Source organism: Pyrus communis, chromosome 8, assembly GCF_041283825.1.
Source record: "Pyrus communis isolate YQ-2024b chromosome 8, ASM4128382v1, whole genome shotgun sequence".
Lineage (NCBI taxonomy): Eukaryota > Viridiplantae > Streptophyta > Magnoliopsida > Rosales > Rosaceae > Pyrus > Pyrus communis.
In genome coordinates this window covers 8,743,588-8,757,506 of record NC_142572.1, presented here as the reverse complement: position 1 = coordinate 8,757,506, position 13,919 = coordinate 8,743,588, and the positions used below count along the sequence as shown (strand labels likewise).

General features: G+C 40.0%; 2 protein-coding genes across 4 annotated transcripts; one reads left to right on the top strand and one right to left on the bottom strand.

Moving 5' to 3' along the window:
- The first annotated feature begins 266 nt into the window (after window positions 1-266).
- LOC137716756 (protein CELLULOSE SYNTHASE INTERACTIVE 3) lies at window positions 267-9,722 on the top strand. Of its 2 annotated transcripts, XM_068456137.2 has the most exons (9): window positions 267-433; window positions 528-573; window positions 729-942; window positions 1,352-1,450; window positions 1,699-4,765; window positions 4,877-7,421; window positions 7,581-8,035; window positions 8,831-8,947; window positions 9,221-9,722. In XM_068456137.2, exons 4-9 carry the CDS (start codon window positions 1,389-1,391, stop codon window positions 9,380-9,382), a joined length of 6,408 nt encoding a protein of 2,135 aa, XP_068312238.2. In that variant the 5' UTR covers window positions 267-433; window positions 528-573; window positions 729-942; window positions 1,352-1,388; the 3' UTR covers window positions 9,383-9,722. The 2 variants fall into 2 exon arrangements, with proteins under 2 accessions (XP_068312238.2, XP_068312237.2); XM_068456136.2 differs by lacking the exon at window positions 528-573 and having other exon boundaries at window positions 271-433.
- A 114-nt stretch (window positions 9,723-9,836) lies between these two features.
- LOC137716757 (replication factor C subunit 3) lies at window positions 9,837-13,200 on the bottom strand. 2 transcript variants are annotated; one of them, XM_068456138.2, is made up of 9 exons: window positions 12,916-13,200; window positions 12,287-12,503; window positions 11,977-12,065; window positions 11,726-11,885; window positions 11,097-11,178; window positions 10,692-10,821; window positions 10,537-10,600; window positions 10,389-10,457; window positions 9,837-10,080 (listed from the first exon to the last, which is right to left on the bottom strand). In XM_068456138.2, the coding sequence occupies exons 1-9, from the start codon at window positions 13,103-13,105 to the stop codon at window positions 9,978-9,980; spliced, it is 1,104 nt and encodes a 367-aa protein (XP_068312239.2). In that variant the 5' UTR covers window positions 13,106-13,200; the 3' UTR covers window positions 9,837-9,977. The 2 variants fall into 2 exon arrangements, with proteins under 2 accessions (XP_068312239.2, XP_088554325.1); XM_088698199.1 differs by lacking the exon at window positions 10,389-10,457 and having other exon boundaries at window positions 12,916-13,192.
- Between the last annotated feature and the right edge of the window lie 719 nt (window positions 13,201-13,919).

Sequence of the window (13,919 nt, the reverse complement as noted above, 5' to 3'; positions counted from 1 at the left end):
TCATGGGATTGCTCTAGCCCCCTTCTTGCTTAACTTTGGAGTCCCTACGGAACCCGAAGCCAGTAAGCTCCCAAAAGGCCTCGTGCTAGGTAGGGATGAGAATATACATATAAGGATCACTCTCCTGGACGATGTGAATGTCACACAAACACCGCTCTTAGTAAAAAAATAAGTATAGAATTTTTAAAACAAGTAAAAATAAAAAATTGAAAACCCAAAACTTGGGAAAAGACAGAGATAAAGAAAAACAAAACAAACAAAAATCCACCCACATGGACAGGAAGGAAACGAAAAGATCAGACTCTCTCTCTCTACCTCTGTCACTCTGTCAGCCCTCCATTTCCACACTCACCTTCTCTCTGTCTGCTGCTTCTTCCTTCTTCCGCCTAGCCCTTCCGCCCAGGTCGTTCGACGACACTGAATCCATTTCCAGGTATTTTTGTTTCGGAAATTAAATTTTTTACTCAATTTTGTTTCGAACAATTGTGTACAAATTTGATTGCAAACGGACGTTTTTCTTGCCCTAGATTCTGTGATGCTGCTGTGATCTGATCTCGGAACTTGTCCTTAATTGTATGTAATTTCTTGTGGTTGTGTAAATTTGCAATTTGTTACATTCTTTGTACTGAACTTAGTTGATTCAATTGGTAAATTTTGCTAATTGTGATTTGTGGGCACCAAAGATCGGATCTTTTCACCCCAATTTTGGATTGGTTTTCGGTGTACAGAGTGTTGGGGTTTGATTTGGACTGGGAAGGAAGCTTGCATTGTGTGGGATTTCACTGTAGCATTGTACCTTTTTGAACAGTGTTAATGGTGAGGGAAAGCTGGGGATTAGATGCTGAGGGGCTGATGTTGTGATGCTACTTTGGCAGAGAAACTGGGTTTCAGGGTAGTCGGAAGGAGGGGAGTTCTTCAACATTTGCATTATTGGTGACTCGGGTATTTTTCTCTGATCTCCATAAGTTGTATTTGTTTCATATTTATTTGCTTTTTGAAGATTTTTTGTTGGATACTGTACCTTAATCTAAAAATTCGGTCGTGATCTTTAAGGGCCATGATGATTTTCCTTTTGTGCTTTTTCGTTGGGGATAAAAATCAAAGAGAGGGAATAGAGATGGAAGGAAGGAGAGGAGAGGGAGGAAGATAGCGAAAATACGTATAAATAAACTAAAAACCTTACAGTAGTTTTTAGTTTGTGATAAAGCCATTAGATGTATTTTCCTTATAAAAAAAAACACAAAAATACATTACCATAGTTTCTATAAAATATTGTTTAAGTATTTGCAGCTTCAAGTCACCCAATAAGGTTGATTCATTCGATGAACAATTACGATATTTTTATTTTCAGGTGGCTAAGGGGAAATCCGAAAGTGGTGTACGGTCAAATGTCAAAAGCTCCCTCCTCTAAATCGCGAGAACCCGTATCTTCTTCTACTTCACAGTCTAGGTTAGTTATGTTCAATTTGCATGGTCTCTTTAACTGTGGTGACAGATTAGTGTTGTTAGTTCAGAAAATGAATGATTGACTGATGAATTTACTGGAGTGCTCCCAAAGTTTTTTATTTTTGTCCCGATTTTTTAAAATAAGCTGGAGAAACAGGAGTCAATTCCACTTTGGGCTCTTTAAACTTTTTAATTGGACAATTGTTGATTATTCATTTGCAAGATTTTAAAATGAGTTCATGTTTCACCCAGGGATTTAAATGAACCAGCAATGGATGATGAAGAAGGTACAATGGCAAGAGTTGCTCAATTTATTGAGCAACTACATACCAGCATGTCTTCACCGCAAGAAAAAGAACTTATTACAGCACGTTTGCTAGGTATTGCCAAAGCAAGAAAGGATGCAAGAACAATTATTGGTTCGCATTCCCAGGCAATGCCATTGTTCATAAGCATTCTCAGGAGCGGCACCCCTGTGGCAAAAGTTAATGTGGCTGCAACTCTGAGTGTCCTGTGTAAAGATGAAGACTTGCGTCTTAAAGTACTTCTAGGCGGGTGCATCCCCCCTTTACTCTCACTTTTGAAGTCCGAATCAATTGAGGCTAGGAAGGCTGCAGCAGAAGCTATATACGAAGTTTCCTCCGGTGGACTTTCAGATGATCATGTCGGCATCAAAATATTTATTACAGAAGGTGTAGTACCAAACTTGTGGAATCAACTCAATCCAAAGAGCAAGCAGGACAAAGTGGTTGAGGGATTTGTGACAGGGGCTTTGAGAAATCTTTGTGGTGACAAGGATGGTTACTGGAAAGCAACACTTGAGGCTGGTGGAGTAGATATCATTGTGGGTCTTCTGTCTTCTGACAATGCTGCTGCCCAGTCCAATGCAGCCTCCCTTTTGGCCCGTCTCATGTTGGCTTTCAGCGATAGCATCCCTAAAGTAATAGATTCTGGAGCTGTCAAAGCTTTGCTTCGGCTTGTGGGTCAGGAAAATGATTTTTCTGTCCGTGCTAGTGCTGCTGATGCTCTGGAAGCCCTTTCTTCGAAGTCAACTGGGGCTAAAAAAGCTATTGTGAATGCAGATGGTCTTCCAGTTCTAATAGGGGCTATAGTTGCTCCATCTAAAGAGTGCATGCAAGGTGAGTGTGGGCAGGCTCTTCAAGACCATGCCACACGGGCTTTAGCAAATATATGTGGCGGGATGTCTGCTTTAATTTTATATCTTGGAGAACTGTCACAGTCACCTCGCCTAGCTGCCCCGGTTGCTGATATAATTGGAGCTCTTGCATACACGCTGATGGTCTTTGAGCACAATTCTGGTGCGGATCAGGAATCTGTTATTGTAACAAGGATAGAGGATATTCTTGTAATGCTACTAAAGCCTCGGGACAATAAGCTTGTTCAAGAGCGTGTCCTTGAGGCCATGGCTAGTCTATATGGCAACAACTCTCTCTCCAGTTGGCTCAATCATGCACAAGCAAAGAAGGTACTCATTGGACTTATAACAATGGCTGCTGTTGACGTGCAAGAGTATCTTATACCCTCTTTAACAAGCTTATGCTGTGATGGTACTGGAATATGGGAGTCCATTGGCAAGAGAGAAGGAATTCAGTTACTTATTTCATTGTTGGGGTTATCCAGTGAGCAGCATCAAGAATATGCTGTTCAGTTGCTGGCCATCTTAACTGACCAAGTTGATGACAGCAAGTGGGCTATTACAGCTGCCGGTGGGATTCCTCCTCTGGTACAGTTATTAGAGACGGGTTCTCAGAAGGCAAAAGAGGATGCCGCTCATGTGTTGTGGAATTTGTGCTGTCACAGTGAAGATATTCGTGCATGTGTTGAAAGTGCGGGAGCCATCCCAGCATTTTTATGGCTTTTAAAAAGTGGTGGGTCAAGAGGACAAGAGGCATCAGCTAAGGCACTCACAAAGCTTGTCCAGAGAGCTGATTCTGCCACCATTAATCAGTTGTTAGCTTTGCTCCTCGGTGACTCTCCAAGCTCAAAGGCCCATACTATCAGGGTATTGGGTCATGTTCTCATAATGGCATCACACAATGATCTTGTGCATAAAGGTTCAGCAGCTAATAAAGGGCTGAGGTCTCTTGTCCTGGTCCTCAATTCATCAAATGAAGAAACTCAAGAGTATGCTGCGTCTGTCCTAGCTGATCTATTCAGCACAAGACAAGATATTTGTGATACTCTTGCAACTGATGAGATCGTGCATCCTTGCATGAAGCTATTGACCAGCAACACACAAGGTGTTGCAACACAGTCAGCTCGAGCATTGGGTGCTCTGTCCCGTCCTATGAAGACCAAAACAACAAGCAAGATGTCTTATATTGCAAAAGGTGATGTCAAGCCCCTCATCAGACTGGCTAAAACTTCTTCCATTGATGCTGCTGAAACTGCAGTTGCTGCACTTGCCAATCTTCTCTCTGATCCCCAGATTGCTGCAGAAGCCCTGGCAGAAGATGTTGTTTTAGCTTTGATAAGAGTACTGGGTGATGGAACTTCAGAAGGTAAGAAGAATGCATCTTGTGCCCTTCATCAATTCCTGAAGCATTTTCCTGTAGGTGATGTGCTCACAGGAAATGCTCAGTGTCGTTTTGCTATGCTTGCTATTGTTGATTCCTTAAATGCATTGGATATGGATGGGACTGATGTTGCGGATGCTTTAGAAGTAGTAGCTCTTTTGGCTAGAACAAAACAGGGTGTGAACTTCACTTACCGTCCATGGTCTGCCCTTGCTGAAGTTCCATCAAGCTTAGAATCTCTTGTTCGCTGCCTGGCTGAAGGGCCTCCCCCACTTCAGGATAAGGCAATAGAAATTTTATCTAGGCTTTGTGGTGAGCAACCAGTTGTGCTCGGTGATCTATTGATTGAAAGATCAAGATCCCTTGGTTCACTAGCTAACAGGGCAATGAACTCATCTAGTCTAGAAATCAGAGTTGGAGGAGCTGCATTACTTATTTGTGCAGCAAAAAAGTACAAACAGAAGGCAATGGAAGTACTGGATGTATCAGGATATTTAAAACCGTTAGTGTATGCTTTAGTGGACATGATGAAGCAAAATTCTAGCTGCTCCTCTCCAGAAATTGAAGTCAGAACTCCTAGTGGCTTTATTGAAAGAACTGCGTTCCACAAAGGCGACGAATTTGATGTCCCTGATCCAGCCATTGTCTTAGGGGGTACTGTTGCCTTGTGGTTGCTATGCATAATTGGTTCCTTTCATGCAAAGAGCAAACTCACAATTATGGAAGCCAGTGGTCTTGAGGTTCTATCTGACAAGCTTGCAGGTTACACTTCCAATCCACAGGTATAGATTAATCAGCTTCGTAGTTGTAGTTTCATGTTTAGTTACTTTTTGGTACAGATATTTGAAATATAAATTTTGGTAGCTTACTAGATTGGTCATCTTTATGAACAGGCAGAATATGAGGATAAGGAAGGTATATGGATTAGTGCCTTGCTCCTGGCTATTCTGTTTGAAGATGCAAATGTTGTTCTGTCACCTGTAACAATGCGCATCATTCCTTCACTTGCTCTTCTTTTGAGATCAGATGAGATGATTGATAGGTTCTTTGCTGCCCAGTCAATGGCCAGTCTTGTTTCTAATGGTAGTAAAGGAATAATTCTTGCCCTTGCAAATTCAGGTGCTGTTGCTGGATTGATAACTCTAATTGGTTATATTGAGTCCGACGTGCCTAACCTCCTTACTTTGTCAGAAGATTTTTCTCTGGTACGAAATCCTGATCAAGTTGTTTTGGAGTACCTTTTTGATTTTGAAGATGTAAGAGTTGGATCAACAGCACGTAAGTCTATACCTCTCTTGGTGGATCTCTTGAGACCAATGCCAGAACGGCCTGGTGCCCCTCCAATTGCTGTTAAACTCTTGACCCGTATTGCCAATGGAAGTGATACAAATAAATTAATTATGGGTGAAGCTGGAGCTCTGGATGCTTTGACAAAGTACCTTTCTTTGAGCCCACAAGAGTCCACAGAAGCCACAATAACTGAATTATTCAGAATATTATTCAGCAATCCTGATCTCATTCGTTATGAAGCATCAGCTAGTTCTTTGAATCAACTCATAGCTGTTCTGCGTCTAGGGTCAAGAACTGCAAGATATAGTGCTGCAAGAGCTCTTCATGAACTATTTGACGCTGAGAACGTCAGAGATTCTGATTTAGCCAGGCAGTCTATTCAACCATTGGTTGACATGCTTAACGCTGCATCAGAGAGTGAGCAAGAGGCTGCCCTTGTTGCATTAGTTAAGTTGACTTCAGGAAATTCTTCTAAAGCAGCTTTTTTGACTGATGTGGAGGGAAATCCACTGGAGAGTTTGTACAAAATACTGTCTTCTGCTTCATCCTTGGAATTGAGGAGAATTGCTGCACAACTCTGTTGTACTTTGTTTGATAATACCGAAGTCAGAGCAAGTGCAATTGCCTCAGAATGCGTAGAGCCCCTTATATCACTGATGCATTCTGATACAACTGCAGCTGTAGAAGCTGGAGTTTGTGCTTTTGAAAAATTGTTGGATGATGAACACCGGGTGGAGCTTGCAATGGCCTATAATGTTGTGGATCTCCTTGTTGGATTAGTTTCTGGAACAAGCATGCTGCTCATTGAGGCCAGTGTCTGTTCTCTCATAAAACTGGGGAAAGACCGGACCCCATGCAAATTGGATATGGTCAATGCTGGAATTATTGATAAATGTCTTGAGCTACTACCTGTTGCACCCAGTTCATTATGCTCTTCCGTAGCTGAATTGTTCCGCATTTTAACAAATAGTAATGCAATTGCTAGAAGTTTGGGTGCTGCACAAATTGTAGAACCTCTTTTTATAGTTTTACAACGTCCAGATTTCAATTTATGGGGACAGCACAGTGCATTACAAGCACTGGTAAATATTTTGGAGAAGCCACAAAGCCTTGCAACTTTAAAGCTTACACCTAGCCAAGTGATCGAGCCTCTAATTTCATTTCTGGAATCCCCATCTCAAGCCATCCAGCAGCTTGGCACAGAATTGCTATCTCATCTTCTTGCGCAAGAACATTTTCAGCAAGATATTACAACAAAAAATGCAGTTGTTCCTCTTGTTCAGCTTGCAGGAATTGGAATATTAAACTTACAGCAGACAGCGGTAAAGGCACTGGAAAAAATCTCAACAAGCTGGCCAAAGGCAGTTGCTGATGCTGGTGGTATATTTGAGCTTGGAAAGGTTATTATTCAAGATGACCCTCAGCCACCTCATGCCCTGTGGGAATCAGCTGCTTTAGTTCTCTCAAATGTTCTGCGCTTCAACGCTGAATACTATTTTAAGGTTCCTGTGGTGGTTCTTGTTAAAATGTTGCATTCAACACTGGATAGCACCATCACGGTGGCCCTCAATGCGTTACTTGTTCATGAAAGGAATGATAATTTAAGTGCAGAACAGATGATTGATGGTGGTGCTATAGAAGCCTTGTTGGACCTTTTACGGTCTCATCAATGTGAAGAAGCTTCTGGAAGATTACTTGAAGCTCTATTTAACAATGTCAGGATACGACAAATGAAGGTCTCTAAGTGTGCAATAGCACCGCTATCGCAGTATCTGTTAGATCCACAAACCAAATCGCAGTCTGGAAAACTTCTTGCTGCTCTTGCTCTGGGAGACCTTTCCCAACATGAAGGGCTTGCGAGAGCTAGAGATTCTGTTTCTGCATGTCGTGCATTGATAAGCTTGCTTGAAGAACAACCAACAGAAGAGATGAAAATGGTGTCAATTTGTGCATTGCAGAACTTTGTCATGAACAGCCGAACGAATAGGCGAGCTGTTGCTGAAGCTGGGGGCATACTGATTATTCAAGAACTACTACTGTCTCCGAATGCAGAAACTGCTGGGCAGGCAGCATTGCTTATCAAATTCTTGTTTTCTAATCACACACTCCAAGAGTATGTATCAAATGAACTTATAAGATCTTTGACAGGTAATTCTTGTCTGCATTGCTATGTGGTTTCAAATGCTGATTTACCCCTATAAACTAAAAGACTAACATATGATATTCATCAACTTCCCTTTATTTATTTATTTCTTTCGTTCTTTCTTTCTTCTGTTGATTTATTGGATCCAATGCTGTGTCTTGCAGCTGCATTAGAGAGAGAGTTGTGGTCCTCAGCAACTATTAATGAAGAGGTCTTGAGAGCCTTACATATGATATTCGTCAACTTCCCAAAGCTCCATATTTCTGAAGCAGCCACTCTCTGCATTCCCAATCTGATTGGAGCTCTTAAATCTGGTAGTGACACGGCTCAGGATGTTGTTTTGGACACCCTTTCCCTGTTGAGACATTCTTGGTCAACCATGCCAATAGATATTGCAAAGTCTCAGGCTGTGATTGCTGCCGAAGCCATTCCCATCCTACAAATGCTCATGAAAACCTGTCCACCAAGTTTCCATGAGAGAGCAGACAGCCTGTTGCATTGCTTACCAGGTTGTTTGACTGTTACAATTAAGCGGGGGAACAACCTTAAACAGGCCATGGGAGGTACAAATGCTTTTTGTCGATTGACAATAGGCAATGGCCCTCCTCGACAAACCAAGGTAATGGTTCCATAGAATAGTTATGTACAACATGAAAAAAAGAAACTGTATTGCATAACCTACATGAATGATACTGAACAGTTGTTGGTCTAGCGGTCAGGTCCTTGGTTTGCTCCCAAGTAGTATGGGGTTCGACTGTCTCCCACGGTACCCACCTAGCACATGCTAGAGTTTCTCGCTCCCCAAATGTTGTGGGGTCAAGCGGGGGCCTAGTGATTAGTCTAGTCAAAGACTCGGATACGCAAGTTTCAAAAATATATAAAAATAAATAAAAATAAAAAAATAAAAAAAAACCTTCATGGATGATTAAATCTTTATTCTTAATAGAGAAATTGATTGTTTACTCCTGGCAGAAGTTTTCTTTTCATTCTTTTCCTCTGTTTATGATGCACGATTGAAGCCTCTTTAGAGCACCTGACAAATCCTAGGGCCACATGGTGCCCCTAATCCCATAAATACTGGATATTGGGATTAGCACTGATATTCTATGAAAATAAATGACTTTGCTGCGTCTAAATGTGCAATAGAATTTTGATAACATAGCGGTGCCTGCAAGTTCTCTATCTTATATTGGTTTTGTGAAGATTTACCAATAATTATTTTTCTTTAACCAATTTTTTTATTTTATTTGTCTATATATAAATAGGAAGAGTGAGCATAGTGCTTTTGACTACAAATCTATTGTTTCAAATGCTTTAATAAAGAAGTTTCATGTTGTGCATATAAGTCATGATGTTTTATATCCTCTCTATGTTTATAGCTTTATGTTATACTGAAATGTTGTTTCGCCAATAGGTAGTGAGCCACAGTACCTCTCCAGAATGGAAAGAAGGCTTTACATGGGCATTTGATGTGCCTCCAAAGGGACAAAAACTCCATATCATTTGCAAAAGCAAAAATACCTTCGGAAAGGTAATTAGTTTTCTACTTAGATTTGCAAATCGCAAGCAGATAAGTTGATCATTCGTTATTATCATGAATCTTTTATGCTCTTGACCTATGAAAAAAAGTTCGATGCTCTTGTTTCCTGTAAGGCTTTTGATTTAATAGGGTGGGTTTAAATCTCATCAAACAATAGTGAAAGGGCGACAACTCTGCACTGATTAGGCACACCCCCACCCCCATTTTTGCGTTTCATTTCGTGATTGTTGTAGGTGAGCCTTTTGTTTTTCTTTTATTTCTCAGACAACGCTGGGAAGAGTGACGATCCAAATTGACAAAGTTGTGAGTGAAGGAGTATACAGTGGATTATTCAGTCTAAATCATGACAGCAACAAAGATGGGTCTTCCCGTACACTAGAAATCGAGATTATCTGGTCCAACGGAATGGCCAACGAAGAAACTTGAACGAGTATAAGAGTCAGGCGCAGTGCAGTCTCCTCGTAAAGCTGAGAACACCGGATTGATTATCCAAATGGGTAAAAGGAGGTCGGCTTGCTTGTAATTATATTTGTGTTTAAAGGTCCAGTTTTGTCCTTTGAAATATTAAGCTGCTTCAGGTAATTGTAAATTACATTTATTAGGTTACGGATTTGATAGAGTTGAAATGCATTCCCACGTTTTAAGGGAATCTAAAAGTTCAATAGAAGTTTGTACAGGTCAGTCTGTAGGTGCTAGCAATTTGAAGATTCGAAAAGGATTAACGTTTGAAATTCCTACAAAGTCGGGAAAGCTTTTCATTGTACAAGTCCTGCCTTCCACGCATCGAGAATTAGTTAGTCGTTGATTAATCTCTCTAATTCGAGTCATTAGCCTCGTGGACGGGACTTTGACGCTCATTCATGTCCAGATTCTATTGAGGTTTCAAAACTAAACGTAAGGCTTATATAACATCTTGACATCCTCTCAACTCGACCATTACCGGTGTAATGAACCAACATCTGTCTCATAAGTACATTGCCAACATGAAGCAAAACCCGCAAATTAAACGAGCACAACACAACTACTTCGCAGCAGCAGCAGCAAGTGCAGATCGAGCTTTTGTGAAAGTGGCTATCAGTGATCCGAGTTGCAACTTATCATTGCACCCAAACGTCAACCTGTACCTGCAAATGTTAAATAACTCCTACAGATTAGTGTTAAATTCGGCTCAGCCAGTTCCAACTTTTAACGCACACTCAATTTGCATTTTGAACAAATTTACAATCTTCGGTATCATATATTGGCAAGCAATTTCTGCAAATGCACTATCTCCCTCTCCATTTTTTGAAGCAAATTGATGAACTATCGTTTATTATACTCTGACCAAGTATCACCATTACCACGTTGCAATAAACTTGGCTGCCTAATTTGTATAGTCCAGAATGTAGAAAACAATAAGAAAACGAAAAGAGGTTAAGATGGAGACACGTACTCTATGTCAGCTAAATCATTAATCAATTTAACTCGAACATCTGCGGGCATCATAATCTTAAAAACAAACCTGTTCAACGAAAGCAGTGTAGGTGAGACGAAGCAAACAAAATGCCATGAGAAAATGTAGAAAAATGTGTAACACTTACATGGTCACTTCTCTTACAATATCTATCAAAGCCAACCCTTTTCTTGCTTTCATGTCAGATATTCCTGCAATCAAGTGAAAAATAGAAAACACTAAAGAACTTTTCCCTCTGACAATATAATTACAAATACGTAAACAAATAAGATAGTTGAATACGTTTGAAACTCTCAGCAAATGATTCGTTCAAAAGCCAGTAAGATATTTGCTCAATATCTTTGGGCAATGGATTTCCTGTGCAAAGATATACCGCTTCTTCAGTTATCTGCTGTGAAGCCATATGAGTTGACTGCGTATATTGAAATAGAAATGACGTTAACATAATCATGAAAATACAAATTTAAAAAATCTAGTCATACCGCAGGTAATTTGAGTTTCTGCTATTACTAATTGAGGAATAAAGGATTTCATAAAATTTTTACATATTACAAGGAAAAATGTCATTTCCCTAACCTGTCGTTTTATGAATCGATACATTGCCACACAAACAGATTTTGCAAAGCAAAAGAGAAAGACGAATAGACAAATGCACAGACAAGTAACATCTGAGTAGAGATCTTTAACCTGCAAAATGTTCAGAGCCTTTCTCATGTCACCATTGCTAAGCCGTACAACTGCCGCTAAGCCACTCGCAGGCACATCAAGCCTAATCCAATCAATAAATCTCAACTTGTCAATATAATTCTGACATACAACCATAATGTTTGCTGTTGAAGCACATTTATATTACTATATTTGCCTTAACAAAAGGGTCATTTTTTGGGCTTGATTTTGAATCGTAGTTTTCCACTCTATTTTCAACTATGTATTATAACAAGGAGTAGGAGAATCTCCCTCCCCGGCTAGGCTTCTACGTTTTCTTGTTTGATATTACCGAATCACATCTTTAGAATCTTTCACAGTTCTTGGAAGCATTTAATGCAAAAAAAATCCCCTCTAGCATGACCTTGTTGAACAATGAGTAAGCCAAAAAAGTACTGAACCTTTTTCCCACTTTAAACTTGACACTGACGAAATGGGTAATAGTTAACCTCAACAGAGAAGAACCTTGCTTACATTTTAGTTCTACTATACAGAAAGGGTGATTTTACAGAATTTAATTTTCATCCTCTATAGGAAAACATAAAAGGCAACATCTACATAATGCACGATCAACGCACCCAAAAAAATGTGAGTAAAAGAATAGTACTTACCCTTCAGCTTCTATAACATGTTTGAGTCTCTCCGAGACATGAAACTCCTCAAGTGGAGCAAATCGGAAACGAGTACATCGTGATTGTAATGCTGGAATGATCTTGTTGACATGATTACAAATTAGTGAAAACCTAGTATTCTTTGTGTATTTCTCAATCACTGCACCAAACGCAAAAGTATATTAGAAAAACGAATCAGTGAGATATTTGGGAAGTTGGAATCGACAAAAATCTCATCAAACAATTCATACCCCTTCGCAAAGCAAATTGAGCATCCTTTGTCATAGCATCCGCCTCATCCAGCAATACCATTTTTACAGATGACTTTGCACTATCACCCCTGAACAGACATAAACGGCCTATAAGCTTGATCACACAGCTAAACGTTAGACATAATAACTTGCAGAAACTAACATCAAATAGCATCACAATGCATAGCCATCGTTGGTTGTCTGAAATCTTATAATCTTTCAGAAAAGAGATATATTCATAAGGCTGGAAAACAACCAGAAATCACCAAAATATAAATTAACAAATGACAGGCACAAATCGAAGTCTTACCCAAACGAGAAACTCTGTGTGCTAGCAAAATCTTGAATCTGTTGTCGCACAACATTGATCCCCCTGTCATCAGATGCATTCAACTCCAGAATCATATTGTGGTACTGCGCTCCATAGAGCTTGCGTGCCACAGCAAGAATAGTTGAAGTTTTGCCAGTACCAGGAGGGCCATATAGTAGGAGGTGCGGCAATCTGTTCTCACTAGTAAGCCTATCAACTATGCAACCCCACCACAAAAACACATTGAACTAATGGATAACTAAACAATTAAAATGAATGACAACTACTTATAAGCATTAAGATTAACCAAAATTATGCTCCGCTCATGCCGAAATTCGAAACATTAGGAAAATCAAGCCAAACCCCTAGGATCTCTTTACATTCGAGGTGAGCAAGGGAAAAAAACAAAAGGGAAACTGTGCTGCTTTTCTCGAATTTCTCCATCTCTGAAATTATATACATACATACGAATATATACAAATGAACATCTTTTATTCCCAGATTTTCTCACCAAACAAACACTACAGTAACTAATTATAATAGAGAGAAACCCAACAAGCATAATCAACGTAAACCCTAGAAAATCCAACACTTGATACCGCCAATCAAGGGGAGAAGGAATTGCTTACTGGTGTCGACAATGTCGCGGTGAGCAGCGACGTCTGCGAGGGAATGAGGGCGGTACTTCTCGACCCACGGCGTGGCTTTGCCGTGGGAAGGGGCGGCGGCGGAGACGACGACGCTTTTGCCTTTGTTGTTGGGTTGTACAGATAGGTTGTCATCGTCGTCGATGTCCATGAGAGTGATTGGCTCCGCCATGGTAGGGACTAGAGTCGGCTGCTTGGCTGCTCTCAGTGAGAATCGAGGGTTTCAGTGATCCCATCAATGGCGCCAACTTCTACAATTTATTATAAATAAATAAATAAACTTTTGTTTATTTTTTATTTTTTATTTTTAAAAAAATAGATAGTACTTGTACGTTAAATAATTAGTTGTTTTATGAGATTTAATTAAAGAGCCGTCACTCAGTACTACGGTCTTTGTGCTATTCCTTTTCACTTAAAAGTGAGAGGTTTTACGTACAAAGGTGAATTCGATACCAAATTAGGCTACTCATTACACTCAAAATTTCAAACACACTGTAAAAGTGTAGTTCATATATAAATTTAATATATTAGTATCATACTCACTTTTTCTAACCTACTATTACTACCACATTTTGGGAAATTTAGAAAACTAACGGAAATTTAGACTTCATATAGAATTATAGTCACCATTTAAAATTTATGATAATTATAAATTTAAGTTAGAGATCTCCCCCTTTTTTTTAATTTGTAATCGAAAACAACATGGAGGCTCTTAAGCGTGAGAGAGAAATGTTAGCCAAGAAAGTGCCGAAGAAAGAAAGGTTTTACCAAAAGTGATATGGACGAGCACAGTGGACATGGGGCACATCTGGGAGAAAGTCGTCCTTGTTGCGAAGCTGGTTGGCCTCGTCGAGCCACTTGAGGCTCCCAAGGAGATACTCGAACTCAACTTCTTAACTCGCCCTATAGACAAGAAATCCTCCATCTAGAGAGATTCCATGTTTACTCTATCGAATTAGCTCCAGTTAGATGAAGGCAACTCAATA